This window comes from Schistocerca serialis, chromosome 5 (assembly GCF_023864345.2).
Source record: "Schistocerca serialis cubense isolate TAMUIC-IGC-003099 chromosome 5, iqSchSeri2.2, whole genome shotgun sequence".
Lineage (NCBI taxonomy): Eukaryota > Metazoa > Arthropoda > Insecta > Orthoptera > Acrididae > Schistocerca > Schistocerca serialis.
The window spans coordinates 361,013,937-361,037,328 of record NC_064642.1 but is presented as its reverse complement, the minus strand read 5'-3'; the positions used below and the strand labels follow the sequence as shown (position 1 = coordinate 361,037,328).

The following is a 23,392-nucleotide window of genomic DNA, read 5'->3' as shown; positions in this document are numbered from 1 at the left end:
CAAATCTCTTTCTGGCAAACAACTCCTAAGGATGGCAATTTCATTCACACCATGAAACTCTTGCTCACAATCAGTTTGCCAAAATCAGTTTCATAGGTGAACAACATTTTGAAGCACTGGATCCTCAATGTTTAATACACTGCTGGAAGCTCCACTCCCTGGAGCTGCTGGGTGTACATGTTTTAAATTAAATCTCAGCTTGTGATATCTCTTGATGAATTTTTCCTCTGTCTATGTAAGTATGAATTTGTCATTAGTATATTGGAGCTACAGGGCAGATGTTACCATAGTTGCCTAACACAATGTAGGCATAAATACCGGACTCGTTCCACACTGGAATCAGAATCGGACAGCACCTGAAGAAGACTGCGAGTCATGCAGTTGAAATATCATGCAGGAAAGATGTGAATTACCGGCAGAAACCAGATTAATCAACATGACAACACCTTGCCGGGAAAGCCTAAAGAATTACATTACCTTTAAAATAGTTGAGAAACAGATGGACAAGAAACATACCCCTGTTTCACATCTATATTGCTATTAAATATCATTTAAGCTGACATTTAATCATGACATGGTTTCAGTACTGTTATGAACTTGGATAGTCATGGTGAGCAAGAACTTTCTACAGAATAGTGCTGCCAACAGAATCAAATGCCTTCACTTGTTCTGTGAAGGCCACATACAATGACGTGTTCCATTTGCAACATTTCTCTTGTAGTAGTCTGCATGTAAAGATAATGTCTCAAGTGCCTCACTTTTGTGTCAGTTCACACAGATGGTTGGTTACAATACAATACTATTGAGAGATGACTTCATAGTATCTGGGATATGACCTTCCCAGTAGTTTACAAGCTTGGTATTCACCATTAGTTCTCACAATCTGCTCTGTCCCTTTTTTTAAGTGTGACAACAAATAGAATTTTCATAGTCTAGTGGGGTCTGTTCTTGATTATGAAATCACAGACGTGATTGATTAGTATGTCATAATTTTACTTGTTAATTTCTGCAGGTATGTTTCCTGGATCAGCTGCTTTATATACCATGATATGAGTAATGGCTATCTTGACATTGGTTAATTTTATGTGTAAATGAATTTCTTCCTTTAAGAATACCTGTGTGATAGTGCTAAATATAATCTCATTAACTTCCCAAACATTTTATAGTAAATGCTTTTTCCAGTAACTGTTAACAGTCTTTTTCCATAAGAAGCTGAGTTCTGTCCTTAAATCTAAGAAGAGTTACTCTGTGAATGGGGGTTCATATACAGTATTAATTGCCTTAAACTTACTGTGAGCAGCATAAGTGATGGCAAAGGGCTGCATTTCCCCCCAGCTCAAATTATCACCAATATTTTCTGGTGATATTAGAAAGTATCTTTTGCACTTCAACCTCACCGATTTCGATTACCATCATTTCTAGTTTTCCTTATGCTTCAGTTTTATTTTTATCCTTTCTGTCTCTATTTTCTTTATCTCCTCTTCCTGCGTGCAGGAAAACTATTCTCTCTCTCTCTCTCTCTTTTGCTATATATAGTCCACTATCAACATACTCTTCCACAGCTGACTGTTTTCAAGAATCTATGGTCTATAGCTTAACTAAAAACTTGACTTTACTAAAAAAATTGTAGCAAGTAGGATTTAGTGCAATATATCTACGTAAAATAGCTGCTTTTTTTAGATTAAATTTCTTGGTTCTTTTATTGGTGTATCATGTCTTTATTGAAATAAATTACTTTCATTCACATACTTAATATCCCACTCCTGAACCATGGACCTTGCCGTTGATGGGGAGGCTGCCTCAGCGATACAGATAGCCATACTGTAGGTGCAACCATAACGGAGGGGTATCTGTTGAGAGGCCAGACAAATGTGTGGTTCCTGAACAGGGGCAGCAGCCTTTTCAGTAGTTGCAGGGGCAACAGTCTGGATGATTGACTGATCTGGCCTTGTAACACTAACCAGAATGGCCTTGCTGTGCTGGTGCTGTGAATGGCTGAAAGCAAGGGGAAACTACAGCCATAATTTCTCCCGAGGGCATGCAGCTTTACTGTATGGTGAAATGATGATGGCGTCCTCTTGGGTAAAATATTCCAGAGGTAAAATAGCCCCCCATTCAGATCTCTGGGCGGGGACTACTCAGGAGGACAATGTTATCAGGAGAAAGAAAACTGATGTTCTACGCATCGGAGCATGGAATGTCAAATCCCTTAATCGGGCAGATAGGTTAGAAAATTTAAAAAGGGAAATGGATAGGTTAAAGTTAGATATAGTGGGAATTAGTGAAGTTCGGTGGCAGGAGGAACAAATATAAATACAAAATCAAAGAGGGGTAATGCAGGAGTAGGTTTAATAATGAATAGGAAAATAGGAATGAGTGAACACATTATTGTGGCCAAGATAGATATGAAGCCAACGCCTACCACAGTGGTACAAGTTTATATGCCAACTAGCTCCGCAGATGACGAAGAGATTGATGAAATGTATGATGAGATAAAAGAAATTATTCAGATAGTGAAGGGAGGCGAAAATTTAAAAGTCATGGGTGACTGGAACTCGATAGTAGGAAATGGAAGAGATGGAAACGTAGTAGGTGAATATGGAATGGGAGTAAGGAATGAAAGAGGAAGCCACCTGGTAGAATTTTGCACAGAGCATGACTTAATCATAGCTAACACTTGGTTCAAGAATCGTAAAAGAATGTTGTATACATGGAAGAAGCCTGGAAATGCTGGAAGGTCTCAGATAGATTATATAATGGTAAGACAGAGATTCAGGAACCAGGTTTTAAATTGCAAGACATTTCCAGGGGCAGATGTGGACTCTGACCACAATCTATTGGTTATGAACTGTATATTAAAACTGAAGAAACTGCAAAAAAGTGGGAATTTGAGGAGATGGGACCTGGATAAACTGAAAGAACCAAAGGTTGTAAAGAGCTTCAGGGAAGGCATTAGGGTACAATTAACAAGAATGGGGAAAGAAATACAGAAGAAGAAGGATGGGTAGCTTTGAGGGACTAAATAGTGAAGGTAGCAGAGAATCAAGTAGGTAAAAAGACAAGGGCTAATAGAAATCCTTGGGTAACAGAAGAGATACTGAATTCAATTGATGAAAGGAGAAAATATAAAAATGCAGTAAATGAAGCAGGCAAAAAGGAATACAAACATATCAAAAATGAGAGCGACAGGAAGTGCAAAATGGCTAAGCAGGGATGGCTAGAAGACAAACTTAAGGATGTAGAGGCACATATCACTAGGGGTCAGATAGATACTGTCTACAGGAAAATTAAAGAGACCTTTGGAGAAAAGAGAACCACTTGCATGAATATCAAGAGCTCAGATGGAAACCCAGTTCTAAGCAAAGAAGGGAAAGCACAAAGGTGGAAGGAGTACATAGAGGGTCTAGACAAGGGCGATGTTCTTGAGGACAATATTGTAGAAATGGAAGAGAATGTAGATGAAGATGAAATAGGAGATATGATACTGCGTGAAGGGTTTGACAGAGCACTGAAAGACCTAAGTCTAAACAAGGCCCTGGGAGTAGACAACGTTCCATTAGAACTACTGACAGCCTTGGGAGAGCCAGGCCTAACAAAACTCTACCATTTAGTGAGCAAGATGTATGAGACAGGTGAAATATCCTCAGACTTCAAGAAGAATATAATAATTCCAATCCCAAAGAAAGCAGGTGTTGGCAGATGTGAAAATTACCGAATTATCAGTTTAATAAGCAACGGCTGCAAAATACTAACACGAATTCTTTACAGACGAATGGAAAAACTAGTAGAAGCCGACCTTGAGGAAGATCAGTTTGGATTCTGTAGAAATGTTGGAACACGTGAAGCAATAATGACCCTGCAACTTATCTTAGAAAATAGATTAAAGAAAGGCAAACCTACATTTCTAGCATTTGTAGACTTAGAGAAATCTTTTGACAATGTTGACTGGAATACTCTCTTTCAAATTGTGAAGGTGGCAGGGGTAAAATACAGGGAGCAAAAGGCTATTTACAATTTGTACAGAAACCAGATGGCAGTTATGAGAGTCAAGGGGCATGAAAGGGAAGCAGTGATTGGGAAGGGAGTGAGACAGGGTTGTAGCTTATCCCCAATGATGAATCTGTATATTGAGCTAGCAGTAAAGGAAACAAAAGAAAAAATCGGAGTAGGAATTAAAATCCATGGAGAAGAAATAAAAAACTTTGAGGTTCGCCGATGACTGTCAGAGACCGCAAAGGACTTGGAAGAGCAGTTGAATGGAATGGACAGTATCTTCAAAGGAGGATATAAGATGAAAATCAACAAAAGCAAAACGAGGATAATGGAATGTAGTTGAATTAAGTCAGGTGATGCTGAGGGAATTAGATTAGGAAATGAGATGCTTAAAGTAGTAACAGAGTTTTGCTATTTGGGGAGCAAAATAACTGATGATGGTCAAAGTAGAGAGGATATAAAATGTAGACTGGCAATGGCAAGGAAAGTGTTTATGAAGAAGAGAAATTTGTTAACATCGAGTATAGATTTAAGTGTCAGGAAGTCATTTCTGAAAGTATTTGTATCGAGTGTAGCCACGTATGGAAGTGAAACGTGGACGATAAATAGTTTGGACAAGAAGAGAATCGAAGCTTTTGAAATGTGGTGCTACAGAAGAATGGTAAAGATTAGATGGGTAGATCACATAACTAACGAGGAGGTACTGAATAGAATTGGAGAGAAGGTAAATTTGTAGCACAATTTGACTAGAAGAAGGGATCGGTTGGTAGAGCATATTCTGATGCATCAAGGGATCACCAATTTAGTATTGGAGGGTAGCATGGAGGGTAAAAATCATAGAGGGAGACCAAGAGATGAATACACTAAGCAGATTCAGAAGGATGTAGGTTGCTGCAGTAGGTACAGTGAGGTGAAGAACCTTGCACAGGATAAAGTAGCAAGGTTGGTTGGTTGGTTTTGGGGAAGGAGACCAAACAGCTAGGTCATCGGTCTCATCGGATTAGGGAAGGACGGGGAAGGAAGTCGGCCGTGCCCTTTGAAAGGAACCATCCCGGCATTTGCCTGGAGCGATTTAGGGAAATCACGGAAAACCTAAATCAGGATGGCCGGACGCGGGATTGAACCGTCGTCCTCCCGAATGCGAGTCCAGTGTCTAACCACTGCGCCACCTCGCTCGGTCAAAAGTAGCAAGGAGAGCTACATCAAACCAGTCTCTGGACTGAAGATCACAACAACAAAAACTGAATAATCAGTAAGACAGCTACATTGTCTTATCCACAGTTTTTCTGTACCAGTTTTTTTTTAATACCATTCTATAGACTTTCTTTCATTTAAATAGCTATGTATGGATGGCTTTTAAATTTCACTATTTTTCAGTGCTGCTGGTCATGGTTCTGGTCAATTTGGAGAAACTCGAGTACTCGCAACATCAGACGGTTCTGTATCCCGGTCATCTCCAGTTCATTTAGAGTCTTGGTGCTCATCAGATCTGAATAACTGGCCAAAAGATCAACACACCTGTGAACTTACACTAACCTTTGCCTCTAAAAGTCAGTTGCTTCAGATGATGACTGACAATAGTACAATGGTATGTACAAAATGCTTTGCTTCTAAACATCAATTGCTTCAGATGCTAACTGACAGTAGCACAATGGTATCTACAAGATGACTAAATTCTCAAATAACCAGTAAAATGAAAGGATTTTATCATTGGATAACTAATGATGCCACCTTATTCTCGTAAATTTTATGCAGTATCAAAAATAAAATTAGCCTTTCAGTAGGAGTTTGAGATGTCACATTTCATAAAATTTGGGGGAATGAATTTCATGAAAGGTGGTTTGGAAGTGTAGAGCACTGTTTATTCTAAAGTAGGTATGATACAAGCTATAGCTATAAAATATCAATTACACTCTGCACAATGGATAACAACCTGCTGCTACATAATACTACAACCATGTAAAAATATGTAATACTTTTCTAAGCTGCAAGACAATGGAATATGAAAGGAGGTAGTCTTTCTATACATTCAGTAAAGAACATCAGATAAGCAGACAGGCAGGAATTACAGCTTTTGATTGAACAATCACTTTCCCTTCTCCCATTGTATACTATAGTTCATTTTTTTCCGATAGGATTTAACACCCAGTCAGTACTAAACTGGAGGAGATGAATCACTGTTTTTCAGGGGCTATGATCCTCAACAGCATTCTGCAAAGAGGCTTTCTGTGATTTATGGACCCCCACAACCTTCCCCACAGTTTTTTCCTACTCACATGGTGAAATTACAAACATTCAATATGGAGTGTCTCACAGTTCCATGTTGGAACCCCTTCTCTTCTTCATTTATCTTAATGATACAAACTACTGTACTCTTAATTTTAACATAAACTGTGTGCAACACCTATGACAGTCTAGAGGTACTGGGCAACAGAAACAGAGTACTGTTTCAATGAAACAGGTACTGGGCAACAGAAACAGAGTACTGTTTCAATGAAATCTATGTAAATGTAAGTGCCACAAACAGTGCCACAATGGAAATTTAACACTAAGAAATACAGTTTAGTATGGAATTATCCACAAGAAACAAATCTGTGAAAAAGGAAATCTGGATAAAATTATTGGGAACCACAATCCAGGAAAACCACAAATGTGACATGCATACAGAATTACTTCTTGTTCTCATCAAATTTGAACTATGTGGTAGAAGTATGGAATGCAACATGGAAAACCAGAAGAAATATGTTAACACTGCAGAAAAAAGCTGCCAGAATTATTTGTGGTGCCAAACCCAGAGAATGACAGCATAACTTTTTTCCTAAATTAGGTGAGCTTAGCACTGAAAGTGTATATACAGGGTGATTATAATTAAACTTTCAAAACACTGTAGACATAACACCACTGGTCAGAATGAAGTCAAATTCCAATGGAATATTATCGGATAAGGGGGAAAACATACGGCAGAAGAAAAAAAATAGTGCGAAAATTGATCAATAGACGGCGTTGTATGTGTCAGAATTTGTAAATGGAAACAAAAAAATGGTTCATTAACATCTATGGTCATCAGTCCCCTAGAACTTAGAACTACTTAAACCTAACTAACCTAAGGACATCACACAACACCCAATCATCATGAGGCAGAGAAAACCCCTGACCCCGCCGGCAATCGAACCCAAATGGAAACACCTGTCATGCGCACGACCCATTGAAGTTGGCATAAACATGCCGGGTACACGGCTTTTCCTCCTTTCACATCTGCGACGTTCGCCATGACTGCCTCGATGCAGGTTTGTGCTCTGCTTGTAAAGCTTTATTACAAGAGGCATAATCCGTATCACTTCAGGCAGGGCGGTTACCTTCATAGTCTCAGATGTTATTGAATTTAGTATATGTTAAAATTCAGGAGTAAGTAAGAAACACATTTTTTTTGTTTCCTCAAAAAATGCTGCCCCAAGATACAGACCTCCAAAGATGTCACTGCGAAAACCATTTTGAAAATGCGATAAATTTTGGAAAATTTTTTTAAATGCTGTGTCTCTGTAACAGTTGTAGATATTTCGTTAGGTTTTTTTATTTGAAAGATAATTGCTTTTTGACTACAATGGCATCCTCTGTTTGGACGTATCTGTCAAAGTTCTTTTACTGTCACCTTTTGAATTTTTTTATAATTTACAGATTTTTTTTTTTTTTTTTTTAAATGCCAAACCAGAAAAGTTTGATTTTTTTCTGTTGATTAGTACCATGTAGTACTTATATTCTCTGCAAAGGAGAGCTTCCACTTTTAAATTGGACAGGTTTTATTTTAAAACATCATTTTTTTTTTTACTTTTAAGGGTAATATATGTCTTCATTGAAGTTGGTTCTTACTAATTTCTTTGTTACAATGTTTATTTCTATTATCTTTGTTGCAGTTATTTCTTTTCGCCTTCATTGTTGCAGATATTTCTTACACTTTGTTTTAGTTTCTTGTCAGTTGCTTTGTCATGGTTGTTCATTGCAGGTTTTGTGTATTGTAGTTGTTCAGTGCTAATTTGTTTACTGAAGAGGCTTCTACAAAACCTGATACCATCCAGTGAGTTCTGCGTTGTCGTGAGGAATTTGCCAGTTGACACAGTTGCAATGTGTTTTGTGAAAAGGACTGTTTGAAATGTCTTCTGACAAGGGCGCCACAGGAGAGTGAAGTGTGCTGGCTGACTGCATATCCACGAAAGAGTGGTATATAAGACAAACAAAAAAAACCGACTTTGTTCAGGTTGGGAATAAGTGTTCTCATTTGAAGACTCTGTTTCAAAGTGAAGATATTTCCTGTGACACCTTTTTGTGTTCTAAATGTTTTGACAGAATAACAACAATGATAGTATCTGAACAAGGTGAAGCCTCCCATGGTGCAGATGATGCAGATTTTGCATCAATAGAGAAAGAATTACACTACTGGCCATTAAAATTGCTACACCACGAAGACGACGTGCTACAGACAGGTAGCCTCCGGTCCTGTTACCTGTATCATCACTGGTAAGCGCTATGAGTGTCTTTTGCACAACCACATCATTCCAGCTCTCCGACAGAGTGGATGGGATAATATTTATGTAATATGGCGCACCTCCACACATTCCAAATCAAGTTAAGCAGCTGCTGAAGCACCATTTCAGAAATGTTAGAATTATCAGCCATCATTTCCCTACAGCAGGCTGTTCCAGCTCGTCGGCTCTGCTGTGAGCCGTGGAGCGCTCCCTCTCCAGGGAGCCGTGTCGCTCGCTGTGACCATTCAAGTGGGCCGGCACGTGGCACTGCTGGCTGAGGCAGGCGGCAAGGCAAGCGTTTTGATGTGCCAGCTGTGTCATACTCTTAACTGCTAAGACGTGGTGACATGCTACACAAGGAAATATGATGTTCAGGAAATAAATAAGAAACAACTGTTTTACAAGAAATTGCATATTAAATTTATTGGGCCTCTGTAGCTTCACATTTTCTTTTCATTACAAGATCGGCAATATCAGTTGTCAAAGTGTTCGCAGCGGTAATGCGGAGGATGGCCTTCATTGTTGCATCCTGAAGAAACGATCATTCCTTACTTTTTACTCTTTTCATTGCTGAGAAAAGCTGCTCACAACAATACGTAGATCCATCTGAGCGGCATTGTTGTGAAGCTTGGGAAATGTTTTTTGCTGTAATGAACGATAACATCGTGACAAATCCAACGTTTTGTAGAACCAGGTCTGATGTCCATTTTATATCTTTCAGACAACGCATTTCTTCCCATTTCATTTCGAGAAAAAGGGATCTTTCCTCACGAATGGCAAAGAAAACATCAAGAACTTTTCCCCGACTCAACCAATGAACTGTTCTGTGGTAAGGAATATCCCCATACTCCGCTTCCATATCTTTCAGGAATCCTTTGAATTGGCGATGATTCATACCGTGACGCCGCACAAAATTCACACATTTCACGACATCTTTCACTGTGCCATCTAACTCTACTGATTCAGCACACAGTGCCTCTTGGTGAATAAAATAATGAAGAGTCAAAATGTCTTTCCCGAAATCGTCCCTGACCCTTCTACCTGATCGTAGTGCGCTGCGTGAAGATGTGCATAATGTCGTTGTGTATTGTACCTCTTCGCATAATTAAATACTTTATGATATATCAGACACTGCGGATGACCATCCCTCTCAATGAATAGAAAGGTATCCTCCAATAGAGGCACAGGGCTCCCGCGACTAGTCATAGCTGTCACTGAACACCGATTATTGCGTCAGTTGCGGCTGCATGCGGCCAGGGCGCAGTGAGTTCGCTTTCCCCCTCCATGCGGGCTCTGAGCTGCTGCAGTGAGTGCTCTGGAGCGCTCCTGCTCCCTGGAGCTCGGTTGGAACAGCCTGTCCTACAGCCTGGCTTTCCCGATCACCTGATCTTAATCCGTGAGACTTCTGGCTGTGGGGCTATCAGAAAAATGTTGTGTTCAGTGTTCCGATTGAAAATTTAGCTGCATTGAAGGCATGCATTGCCCAACACATTCTGAACATGACCCCGGAAACACTTCAATGAGTTGTGGAACATGCCATTTCTCGATTTCAACTTGTTGGAGAAAACGGTGGACAGCATATTTAACATGTTTTGCACCAGTCACACAGAAATTAATAATCTGATTTGATTTTGATTGATGCTTTTTATGCCGTTTTTGGCCTCAGGACAATTAAAAACCAATTTTTCCCACCCGATGTATTATGACCTTGCCATTGTGGATGGGCTCACGCAGCTAACAGTATGATGCCTATACGCCCATGCACACTGAGTAGTACAGTTTGTTTAACGTCAAACTTACACCTTAGGCATTGTTGTATGACTTATTCGTCATTTGTAGTCAACCACTATTAAATTATGATGCTTACAGTGCCATCTATTGCTACATTTTGTAACTATTTATTTTTCTTCTGCCATATGTTTTCCCCCTTCTCCAATAATATTCTGTTGCAATTGACATCATTCTGACCAGTGGTGTTATTTCTACAGCAGTTTGAAAGTTTAACTTCAATTATAAGCACCCTGTACATTACAAGTAGCATTTCTTGTGAAAACACTTAATACACTCTTAAAATATGATGTACACCAGCATAATACTAGACAAAAATCAAAATACCATGCAAGTAGATGCAGAACAGCATTATATGAAAACAATGCAGTTCATGCCATGCTGAAGCTGGCCCATACTCTTCTTAAAAACCTCACAGCCATTCCTACTACCAAAATTCAAAGACAAACCATAAAAAAATTAACAGAAAATCAATTTTATTCTCTAGATGAGTTCTGTGTCTTCATACAAAATAAATAAAAACATTCTGTTCTGTATGTTTTTCTGGCACACAATATTACGTAATTCATAAGCAATCTAATGATGATAAAAAAATAACATTTGTTCCTCATATAACAACAAACGTAAAATGTTTTAAAATTTAAAAAGTGCTGTTAAGCTCAAAACTTTAATTTATAAATTGTAAACTTCCATATTCTTACCTGTCATGTTCAGAAAAATCATTTGCATGGCACTCTGAAACTGTTAATTCAGAGACTGTATTGATTATCGAATGTTGAATAGATTGTATTGTTATTGTTGTTGTTAAGAAACTTATCAGTCTGTAAGTAAGTGTGAGATGGGCACTTTTGTTACAAGGAGATCTTGCGAAATCAACATGTCATGCTGAAAAGCTTCAGATCACTTTGTTTCAAACAAATTATAGCAGAGTGGAAGAAAACAGTCTTAGAAATCAAGTAGCTGTAAATTGGTGATCAATGCAATTTATGCACACCTATATTATTGTTGAGAAAGTAATTTGAAGATTGTTGGTCAAAGAAAAACTTTTTTCCTTATCCAAGTTACAAAGTTATTATCTAACCTCTGATAAATAACAGTATGGTAAAGTGTCAAGTACTGAAGGTTCAGTAACCACTCAGAGCAAATAGCTGAGAAGGAATGGCATCATTAACTTACTCATATGTGGTTATTCATCTACACCAGTCAACACAGTATTAAGGTATAGTCCATGCCTTCTGTCTAGTAGAATGTTTCCTATGAAGCTGAAACAGTTTTCAGGACAAGAGGGTTGTGGAATGTGCCATTTGCTAAGTTTTGGAACTTAGTCTTTTTGTGAACCAAACTCTTGTGGTTATAAACCATTTGATGCACTCTATGTTAGTAAACATTAGTCACATCTCATGCAATCATCACAGAGACCCAGGTTGTCCTTACAAATTCTTGTTTTAAGTTTTGCCTGCTGAGGCATTTAAAATTTTCCACTCTAGTTATGTTCCACATTCCTACCTTTAATGGGACATTATTAGTGGCTTCCCTAACACTTCTCTCAATTCATTTAATCACAGTCCAGTCTTAATGGCAGTCTCTCCTAAGCACCCTAAAGTTTCTATCTCTCCCTCTGACATTGCTATAGCTGCAATGCTGCTTACATGTCCCAATAACTGTGATGTTGCATTCAGCTTCACCTTCCTGCCTTCTCTTTCCATTTTCATAACTACTTTCTCCATGATTAAATTATAAAAAGCAATGACAGAATGGCTTCAACTTGTCTTAAATGTGTTCTGATGCTGAATTCATTGGACATCTCCTCCTGGTGTTGCAGCTTGCCTTTTGTCTCCACTGTACACACCTTTGCCAAGTTAATTAACCTCCTTGGTATGCCTGTTGCACATGCTTAATTTGTGTATATTATAACAAGCCTTTGAGGAATCTACAAATGGTTGAATTCCCTGCACTTCTCCCAGATTTGTCTCATGCTGAAAATTTGACTCACAATTGATCTTGCCTAAAGACTTGCCTGATTCTCTCCAAAAATGTCCACAAAAAGACCTTAGCTTTTCAAGAATTATTAGCACTTTGTACAATACACTTAATGAAGATATACCTATTTAGTTGTTACAATTCCTTTTACTGTTCTTCTTGGGCAGTGGGATAACGGTAGTTGACATCCACTCTTTTGGTGTCTTCTCCTTTCTCCAAACTTCACTTATGAGCCACTACATTTCTTTCTGAAGTGTTTCACCTCCTGCATTCAACAGCTCTGCCATTATCCTGTCTTCTCCTGGCACCTTATATTTCTTCAGGTTATTAATATCACTTTCTATGTCCTGTTGAGTCACTTCAATTTCTTCGTCCTCTACACCCTCTCCAGTTCTTCCTCTGGGAAGACGTTCTCAATATTTCCAACAAACGGATCAACATGACCAAATCAAGATTTTAAGTTCTGCTGTTTCCAAACACAAATCTCGTGTTTACAACTGTGTTGCAAATGGACTAAGCTTGTAATCCAATACTCCCAGTTACAACATGGGCTAAGTAAAAATTAAAAATTTCTTACAAGTAATAGTTATAAATTATTCACATATACAAAACTCATTAATATGCTGCTCTACTGCTTTGACTCTTAGCTTATGTAACACCGCTTTCACAGAACAAATGATAAGTATAAGTAACTTTTGTAATGATTTAAACACATCATTTCTAATTGACACTGTGGGTCATTTTATATTAATAACACATAATTTCAACCATTAAGTAAAAATGGCCACTTTTTGAACTAATATCAAATCAATGCTGGAAACTGGATTTAAAATATAAATCAGCAGCGTAATTCACACACTTGGCCTCTAACGAAAGGACATGCCACATATCGCAATAGATGTCTCCTGTTTCAAAATGGAAATCTTGCCAATGGCTCAAAATTTTTAGTGTAACCCACTCTCTTATTTTCACAAATCTCCACTCCAACATTATTCAGTTGTTGCATGAAATTCAAATTGTTCTTTCAGCAATATTGCAACTTTACCTGAATTGCCTTCCAGAGCATTTTTTTAGATTTTGTTACATAAGGTTTGTTATCGTTACATAAGGTTTCATTCTGGACTTCATTTAAATTTTTTGAACTTACTATCCAGGTGGAATGATCTGTTGGACAACCAGTACCACTAACTCCATTCATAATGTGAGCATTTTAGCAGGGAGTGTCACATGGTTTTTTCACCATTCCAATTGTGAATAAAGTATGTATAGGAAAAAAAAAAAATTATTTCAAAATTTTGTAGACCATTTGTTTCCAAGTAGATTTTACATCTATCTTCTCACAATGTTAGTGACAGTGCAACTGAAGGAGTTGTGTGGGAATGTGCATGTGGTGTGGTTAAGAACTTAAAATCCAATCTCTCTCATCAACTCGGTCAAAATCAAAGTTCTAAACTGTTCACAAGTTCTATATGAGCTTAAGAGCCCCCCACGTACTACTAAACAAAAAGATTTACCTTCACATTACACAGCAGAAACACTTCAATGGGCCCCCGTAAACGTGGTTACACTTAAAAAGTTTGGCTATGTTTGCCTATGGGGCACCAACTCATGTTCGTCGCAATTTACCCAATATTCCACAAAAGTATTTAATATAAATGCAGGCAGGATTTGCTACACAAAAATCACGTACGCCCTTACATATTTTTTAAAGTTTCACAAATTTGAGTTTATTTCCAATAATAATGTAGAAACATTGAAAGCCACAGTTCACAACAAATTAATTTCAGAAGCTGACAAAGTTTCTTAAGATCTTGGAAGTGGTTAATAAACCATTATTAATTGCATGACTTATCTTTAGAAAACCATTAAAGTTCCACAGTATCAAAAAGTATAAATTCCACAATGGCTACACACTGAAACCTTCGAAGTATGGCTTGTATCATGCACCACCCGACAAATAACAAGTCCATCACATGCCGAAAGATTTCTATGATCGAAAGTAGGAACGCTGAATGATTCACATACACAAACTAGTCGCTATTTCACTGTTCATCAGGTAAAACTTTCTTGAAACACAGCCTCACTGCTTCCAAAAGTGTCCGAACATAGACTCCCCACTAAAAAGCCTGTTCACCCAGGAAACCTTTTTCAAACACCACTGAAGTAAAATAATTATTGAACATGAAAAGTGCTGAAATTCTTAATTTATACACATATGATACATCAAATCACATGGAAATTTTCTGAGAATTATTAAGCTGTTATTAGTTCTCTTTTATCTGCCATAGTTTATTTATAAACAACAATTTCTACGATTTTCCTCCATTTTTGGATTTATAAGTGTAAATATTAACAAAATATTTAAATTACACATTAAATAATTTCCTATACATTTAAAGTTTCTCTATTTATTTAGTAAGAATATCTGTTTTCAATTGCGTGAAATCCACTTTTCAGTAAATCCATTCCTACAGTTCTAAGAGATGTATCCGTAGATCCCTCGTTTGTTGCAGTCGCATATTGCATTGCCGAGATATTAACTTTTACAGTTCAGGAATTGTTATTAACATTTAACTTACAATAACTTATAAACTAATGTGGGTACTGAAGACACATCTTCACATGTGGAATCGTCCACCTTTTCCACTTCGAAAGAGCCTACTGGCTCTTCAGTGACACATATTGTTCAGTATTTATTAATTTTGGGGTAAGCTTTAATTCTGCACAGGATGCGAAAAGCGGCCATAAGAAACGAACAGCCATTGTGCTGCCCAACAGACAGATATTTTCCCATCACATAGTCACCTTCTGTGGAGTATAGTGGAAAAATCGCTCTCTATGTGCTCCTGTCAAGCTGATTTCAGATGACAACAAGAATGTGACTCGATCTTAGCCCCACTTGTGGATCCACTGTTGCACGTTTGTGACTGAATAAAGTGTCTCTTTCCTTTACAACTGGCTGTTGTTTTACAAATATGTATGTGTAACACTACATAGATGATGATTTATGAAAATAGTGCAACCAAAAATTGGCCTTCATTTCAAACATTAGTCAATGAGGAGTATTATTTTTTTTTCAATTATATATTTGCAATTCAAACACAACGCAATGGCTAGCATATCAAACATTCAAAGTTCTAGGAGAATGTGAATAGTTTAGGCAACGTCGGTACATTTTGGCAGGTGGGTTACGGTGAGGTCGGAGTTGTGTTGGGTGGGATGCGTAGAGGGGCACAGAGGCGAAGGCAGGAAGAGGAGTTGAGGATGGGTAGTTGGCAAGTCAAAGGGATGCATCAGGTTTGATGGCTGGGAATGCAGGAAGGTGGAGTGGCGTGTGCACGGGCTGGGCATGTGATAAACAGGTACTGGAGCTGATGAGGTGCAGCACACAATGAAAGTGATGTGGATTGGGAGGAGTGATATGACAGAGGAAGGAGGAACTGTTGGATGGAGAATGTGGGGACAGTGGGTTGTTAGAGACTGAGGCCACGAGTGTTATAGGAGCAAAAGATGTGTTGCAAGGACAACTCTGTTCTACATAGTTCAGAAAAGCTGGTGCTGGAGGGAAGGATCCAGATGGTCCAGGTTGTGATGCAACCATTGAACTTGAGCACATTGTACTCTGCTGCACGTTGTACCAGGGGGTACTGAACTTTGTTCTTGCCCACAGTTTGGCAGTGACCATCCATTCTGGTTGGTTGTCAAACTTACATTAAAAAAAGCTGTGCAGTGATTACAGTAGACTTGATAGTTGACTACAAACATTCCCTTGAATGGATCCCTCACCACCTTCTACAATGACCATTTCTTCAGATTCTGCCCGATCCTATCCCTCACAAACATGGTAAGTGGAAACTCATCTCCTCTCCACATCACAGGTAACCAAGAACCACCTCTGTCCCCTCTGCAAGATATTGTTACTGTGCAATCCTAACTACATACATCACATCTCCAAAATTGAAACCAATTGCTCTCCAAAACCTGGAAGGTCATTCCAGGCAACACCTCCATACATTGTCAAACCTGTTAACATCCTACTCTGAACCTGGAGTACAGCTGCCTATCAATACCTTTCCTCCACAGAGTGGCACTGAGACCCCTCATCGACCCCTCACAGCACCCAGGCCCTGCCTAGCTGACCTTTTCAATTTGCCACATCCTCCAAAACTCCCTCCAAGCACTCCACAAAATCCAGAATCAAATCCTACAAAGTTTCAGTTCTATCCAAAGTCCTCACTTTCAGCCACCACACAAGTGTAACCATGTTGGGCTTGTCAAAGACCCATTCTCTCAATACCTACAGTGGAAACACTTCTTTGCTACCAATCCCTCCAACCAAAGCCAACCTAATCCAGCACTGAACCTTGTTTCTCCCAATTCAGGCCACCATCTGACCATGAACCCCAACCCCTGCCCCTCTAAACACCTCCTGGTCACCTTCCAGGAATTCCTTACCTCTAACTTGGTCTCACCATCCTCCCCATGTCCCTTCCTTAGGACACCAATCTCTCAAAAGAAGAAAGGTCAGCCATTCAAGCCCTCAAAACAGATCCTGATCTAATCATCAACCCTGCAAACAAAGCGTGCACCACTGTCACTATAAATCATAGTTACTACCCGACAGAATGTTCCTGCCAACTATCTGACTCCTCCACTTACTAGCTCTGCCATAGAGATCTCATCCCAGACGTCCAACATATTCTTCAATCCCTACTGTAATCCTTAAGCACATCCCAGAATCTTTACCCTGAGTTCATCTCCATCCTCATCCCAACAGCCCACACAACAACCTTCTACTTGCTCCTCAAAAATTTACACACCCAACAATTCTACATGTCCCACTGTAGCAGGTTATTGTGCTCTTATTGAAAGATTTTTGCTCTTATTGATCAATACATCCAGCCAATTGCCTGAAGCCTTGCCTCTCACATGAAAGTCACTAAGCATATCCTTTACTGACTGTCCACCATCCCCACTCCTTTACGCCAAGATCCCTACTCACCACTGTAGATGCCACCTTCACATAAACCAACATCCCTTATGACCCTCACCATGCAGCTACAGATCATTTCCTCTCCCAATGTTTTTCAGACACCATATCTCATGCGCATACACCTTATCATACCCTGATGCACAACTACTACTCCTTTGAGGAGGAGATATACAAACCAATCCATGGCACAGCCTTAGTCACCCACATGTCACCCTCCTATGGCAACCTTTTTATGGGTCATCTAGAGGAAACCCTCCTAACCACCCAAAATGTCAAACACCTTGATGGTTCAGGTTCATTGATAATATCTACTTAATATGACTCAGGGCCAACACGTCCTGTCTTCATTCCTCCAAAACCTCAACACCTTCTCTCCCATCGGCTTCACCTGCATTTAGACAGCTGTCACCCTTACCACACAGAAAAAAATCACTCCCATACAGCCGGCCATCTTAGACACCTTATCTGCAGTGACAAGAATTCCCTTGTCCAGGGTGCTGAAGGTCTCATGAAAGCCATCACAGACAGACATAACCACCCCCACACCCACCCCAACCCCAAAACCTAATCGGCAAACATATTTCCCGTACCATATCCTCACAAACCCCTAATCCTCCCACCATCCTCAAGAATCAGCTACAATGGAGCACTTCCGCTGGCACCCATTATCACCCTAGACTGGAACAAATGAACCATATTCTTCATCAAGCTTTGATTATCTATCATCATGCCTGGAAATTAGGGAAATCCTAAACAAGATCCTTCCCACCCCTCCTAAAGTGATATTCTGCCATCCACTCAATGTATACAACATCCTTCTCCATCCTTATGCTGCTGTCACACCCAACCCTTATGGAAGACCCTGATGCGAGACCTGCTCAATCCACCCACCCAGCACTACTCCAGCCCTGGCACAAGCTTACCTTATCCCATCAGAGACATGTTCACCTGTGAAAGCAGACATGTCACCATCCAACCTTGGTGCAATCACTGCACAGCTTTTTAATTATGTTGGTGTGACAACCAACCAGCTGTCCACCAGAATAAATGGCCATCGTCAAACTGTGGGCAAAAACAAAGTTGACCACTCAACACTCCTGGTTTCAACCTCCACTAACCCACTGTCCCCACACTTTTCACCAACAGTTTCCCCTTCCTCTGTCCTATCACACCCTCCAAATCCACACCCCCATGTCATCTTCAGTGTGTGCCACACTTCACCAGTTCTGGTAACGATGTTTCACATGCCTTACACCTCCTCACCTCCCCATCTGACTCAACCCCTTCTCTACTACAGTGTGTGTATGTAGGTGGGGGTGGGGGGGGGGGGGGGGTGGGGGAGTGGCATGCCGACCTATGTGTATACTCTAGCTCGGCAAAGGCTTTATTCTGAAAACTAGCAAATTTTCTACCTCATTTGTGTGTGCTTGGCAATGACTCTTCACTTGTGCTATTCAGTAAATGGCCTCCTTTACTCCTAAATTATTTACTTTTTATACAGTGCTAGTGAAAATAGTCATATCACCACAGAAATCCAGTTAATCTAAAATGGTTCCTCACAATCAACAATGAAAAAAGAATGTAGAGAAACTCTGTGACCCTGGAAGAGAGGAAACATTGCATTCCACAACTGTTTCACCTTTGCAAAGAAGTGCATTATATCTGATGGAGATTATTTTGGTGTGAAAAACACCATCACTAGTATACACCGTTTTTAAGTAAAATATATTTCTTTTAAGTGACATACCTACAAACACTTTGAGATAATGATTTACATTGCAAAATTACAAAGAAAAGGGATGCTTTACCTTCAGAATGTGAAACTCCAAGTACTGCTGAAAGAGACAGAATATAAAGAAAACACCTATCCCAGAAACTTTTAGTTCTCTCCTTGGGGTATACATTGGGAATTGGAAAGGAGGGGTTGGTTACTCAGACATCAGATTTAGAGGGACTCAAGTATTGTGAGGACAAGGGAAGATACAGATGGAGGATGATGCAACACAGAAAGCAGACAATCAAAGATAGTATATTACGTAATTAGTGTGGCTTCAGTCCAGAGTTGACAGAAGGATGGAGTGAGGTGTGAATATGGATTGACAGGAAGAGAAATGAGATGTATAATGAACAGTACCAATCAGAAATAAGAGGAAAGCAAAAAAGAAAATGTCTCCCCAGTTTTCTTAGTCTACTGTTGTCCTCACCACAAGTGGGTCACTCTTGTCCATGTGCCTGAATTGAATGACCCTCCAACTAATCCCTCTTTTCTCACTGAGGAGGAACAACTTAACAGTTCTCATTATGAATTTTTCTTTCTACTTTCAAGTGTGCCTATCAAAACTGATGGAATTTCACCTCCTGAAGGAAAGTTCTTACCAGCAATTTTGTCTCCATTCTGATTTACAGTTCTCTCAAATGAATGCTCCTTTTGATGCAATTCATACTTAGACTGTTTGATAAACTATCCACACAAGTTTAGGCAAGAATAATTCAGCAATTCTTCCCAAGGTTAATGACACTGTTTCTGTTTCTTATGGAGAGAATGTAATGTATCTGGCAAACCATTTTAGTGCAACACCAAAAGTTATTTTGATCTTCTATTGCCGAAAGATGTTAATGCCATCTTCTGATGCACTTACATATTTTACCTTTAATAATGGATTTTAAAATTGCATTGTTTGTACTACTGCTGTTTAATACATAATTAGCTCTTGCCACTGCTGCTGCTGCTGCTGCTAATTGTGGGTTTAAGGAGACTAAACATCTAAGGTCATAAGTCTCCTACACATACCCTAGGACAGAACCAGTACACCTCACCTGTCTGTGTCTAAGAGTAATTCTATGTGCAAGGGTGAGAAAGTTTCATAAATGTTTGCTAAGTATTTAGCAACGGTGGAAGGTGGGTACAAGCCCAGTATTCCCCTAGTGGGATGTGGAAAACTGCCTAAAAAGCACATCCAGGTTGGCCACCATGCTGGACCTTGTCATTAATCTGTCGGGCAGATATGAATGGGGGCCAGTGCACCTCCCCGTACTGGAAAATGCAATTGGCGTTTATCAATTGTTGATGCACTTCTTTTGTCACTTCATTTTTGTAAGTATGGGACCCAAGTACTTGAATTCTTGAACTCATTCAAAGATATGCCCATCAACAACAACAGAAGGAAGAAGAGCTTGACGGCTGTACAAATATAATTCTCTATGACCTTAAACAATGTTGATCTGACTCACTGGCATTTCAGCAACTCTTTCTTTCTGCTATTGTACAGATCCTGAATATTTTCCAGATCTGCAACGGAATGAATTAGTAATATAACATTTTAGCATGTTTAATACATTAATGGGTAATAATGTAGTTTTTTTATTTTTATTTTTCTAAAGGGTACTGATCAGAGCATTGGGTCGGAGTGGAACATAATTTCACACATGGTTGAATCTGCATTGGTCTCCGTTCCTGGTTCAACTGATCCATTATCTGGCATCATTATTCAAATTACAATCAAACGAGATAATGAATCGTACAAAACACTGTTTGTTGGGCCATTCATTGGTAAGTAGTATACCAATAATTCAAATAAGATATGCTGTACAAACTCTTCTGAAAATCTTACTGATTTTGAATAATGTTCTGGATGAAATTTTATAACAAGATTACCTTTTCTCGTACAATAACTAAGGAAAAGATAGATTGCTACTTACAGAAAAGACAATATGTTAAGTTACAGACAGGCTCAACTAAAAGACCCTTACACATTAGATTTCGGCTCAGAATGAGCTGCTGGAGATGATGGTCATGTGCGTGTGAGGTGTACTTGCTTGTGTGAATGAATGTGTGTGTGTTTACTTTTCTGACACAGGCTGTGGCCGAAAGCTAATGTGTGTCTTTTAGTTGTGCCTTTCTGCAACTTAATATGTCATTTTACAGTACGTAGCAATCTATCTTTTCTTTAATTGTTGCTATTCCAACCTGTAGTTTCATTGTTTGATTTTCTCCTACAATGATATAAATAATGACTCAAAATGGGGAATAAAACTCAGGTAGTTAAACAAGATAAAGCTGTGGAAAAAATTCTAAACATAATTTTTGGTAAGACACAAAATCTGCTTACACAAATAAACTTAATAATTAAAGGAGGTGTAAAAGTGTTCAATAATAGCTACATTTAAAGAGTGAGAGCTGAAAATATAAGGGACAACAAAGAAATATATTCATGAGCTGTTGAGTTAGATACATAACAAATGGCTTGCAGCTCATACCCTTTGTCCTGTTGGTGACAGCTACATATGGTGGCAAGGACCACATGAAACATCAAAAGTGATCGTGCTTCAGACGTATTCAACAGTCAGACGGCATGTTACATGGTAGATGTAGGATGGAAAGGGGGGTGGGAGGGGGCATGAGCACACACACACACACAATCTCATATCTGTTGAATGTTCCTCAAACCATTTGTGACAGAGTTTGTGAGTGATACTGTGGTTTATTGTCTTGCTGCAGGTACAAGCTGCTCTATGAGTGTTATACGTGAACAAACCCATACACATGATCAGACAATATGTTCCAGTATCATTTGCAAGTGAGAGGTTACAGCATACATGTCACATATTGCATTGCATCCCCTGTAAACATATCCCTATATGAGAATATCTCCACCACCTTCCTGCAAGGGTCCCTGGTAACAACTTGTATGGAGTGTAACATGTAGTTTTTGAAGTAATCATATTCTGCCACTGGTATTTACTGACTTACAGTGCACTCTGACTCTTCAACAAAGGCAACCTTTCTACGCTCTTTGATCATCTAATGGTGATATTCCATTATCTACGCTAATCTCAGTGCCACATGATGGGTACAGGTAATGTCCTCTGCATCCCGTAGTGAGGTGCTGCTTTTGGATGGTATAGTTATTCACTAGTTGTTGCCCAGCATTGAATTTGTGAATGGTTTGCATCGGTGTGGTATATGTATGCATCATGATAGTTGGATGCAAACCTTGTCACCAACATACTGTTGCCTACAGCAGCTGACTCTTGTGGCAGTAGTTTTCCACGGACTGAGGCACTCAAAGTACTCCCTTGACATAGTGGCATGAGTAGAGTCCAGTGCCCATGCGATATTGAAGATGAGACATACATTCGGCACCCACGATCTGGTCACAATCAAACGTGCTGATATTGCATGTCTTGTCATCCTGTGCTCAACTGTCGTTATTGACAGTACATGGTCTGATGATATCCTACTCATTTGCCACAATGACAGAGGTGCTCTTTATCCAAAGCATCATATGTCTGTGGTTCATGTATTCAGAAGTTTATTGTACTTGATGCAAAATGCTAATGTGAAAATGAGGAATGAATCTATACTTCTTATCTGTGTTTCTTTTATCAACATATATCCCAATCTTAAACAATCTCTTCGATACTTGCAATATCTGACTGTTATATGTACTTAATAATTTGCAACAATATCAGTCGTCTTATTCTCACATCAATTCATCCCCTCTCAATTTCAATTTCTTCTCTTAGTGTACAATAAACCTAACATTATTTAAGTACATGTGGAAAATTATCTTCCAACCTTTTCTTGCTTGTGTACACATCTGACAGTCCCACCTTTTATTCCTTCTGTTCACATGTACCCCCTTGCAATTCTTACTGGGTCAACATATGTCTTCATTTCCCAATATCCTTTGTTGGTGTTTCTCTTTATATTACACCTAACCATCCACTACTGTAAGAAAAAGTTTATTGTAAATAAATCCACAGGTCACTCCTGTATTTGGCAGTATACAAATAAATACTCAATGCATTCAGTGAAAACAAAATCACCTGACATGATATAGACAATTTTCAAAGGATTTTGCAGCTATCAACCATTACTTAACAACTCTCACGAAAACTGGAAATAAATTTAAAAAAAAAGTCTTGTAACATAGGAAATGAGAAGGCGAGGGAATGGTACAAGAGAGACAAACTTCTTTGCAGAAGCAACTGATGTAGGTATTATTAATTACATAAAAATGACTGCTAAGTAAAATCTCACTTCTGCTCGTCATCAGTAAGGTAAGGTGATCAATGTAAATAAGTTTTTAAAAATACTTTCTGTTTGATGATGCAC

General features: G+C 39.0%; 2 protein-coding genes across 4 annotated transcripts in view; one reads left to right on the top strand and one right to left on the bottom strand.

Annotated features, from left to right (window-relative positions):
• LOC126481692 (vesicle transport protein USE1) overlaps positions 1 to 23,392 on the bottom strand; it is a 116,808-nt gene that overhangs the window by 79,275 nt on the left and 14,141 nt on the right. The gene's annotated exons all lie outside the window — the stretch shown is intronic.
• LOC126481690 (acetylcholine receptor subunit beta-like 2) overlaps positions 1 to 23,392 on the top strand; it is a 47,732-nt gene that overhangs the window by 20,040 nt on the left and 4,300 nt on the right. The window contains exons 6-7 of the mRNA XM_050105632.1: positions 5,371 to 5,581; positions 20,656 to 20,824. Of these exons, the coding sequence (XP_049961589.1) occupies positions 5,371 to 5,581; positions 20,656 to 20,824 (380 nt within the window). The remainder of the gene's footprint in view (positions 1 to 5,370; positions 5,582 to 20,655; positions 20,825 to 23,392) is intronic.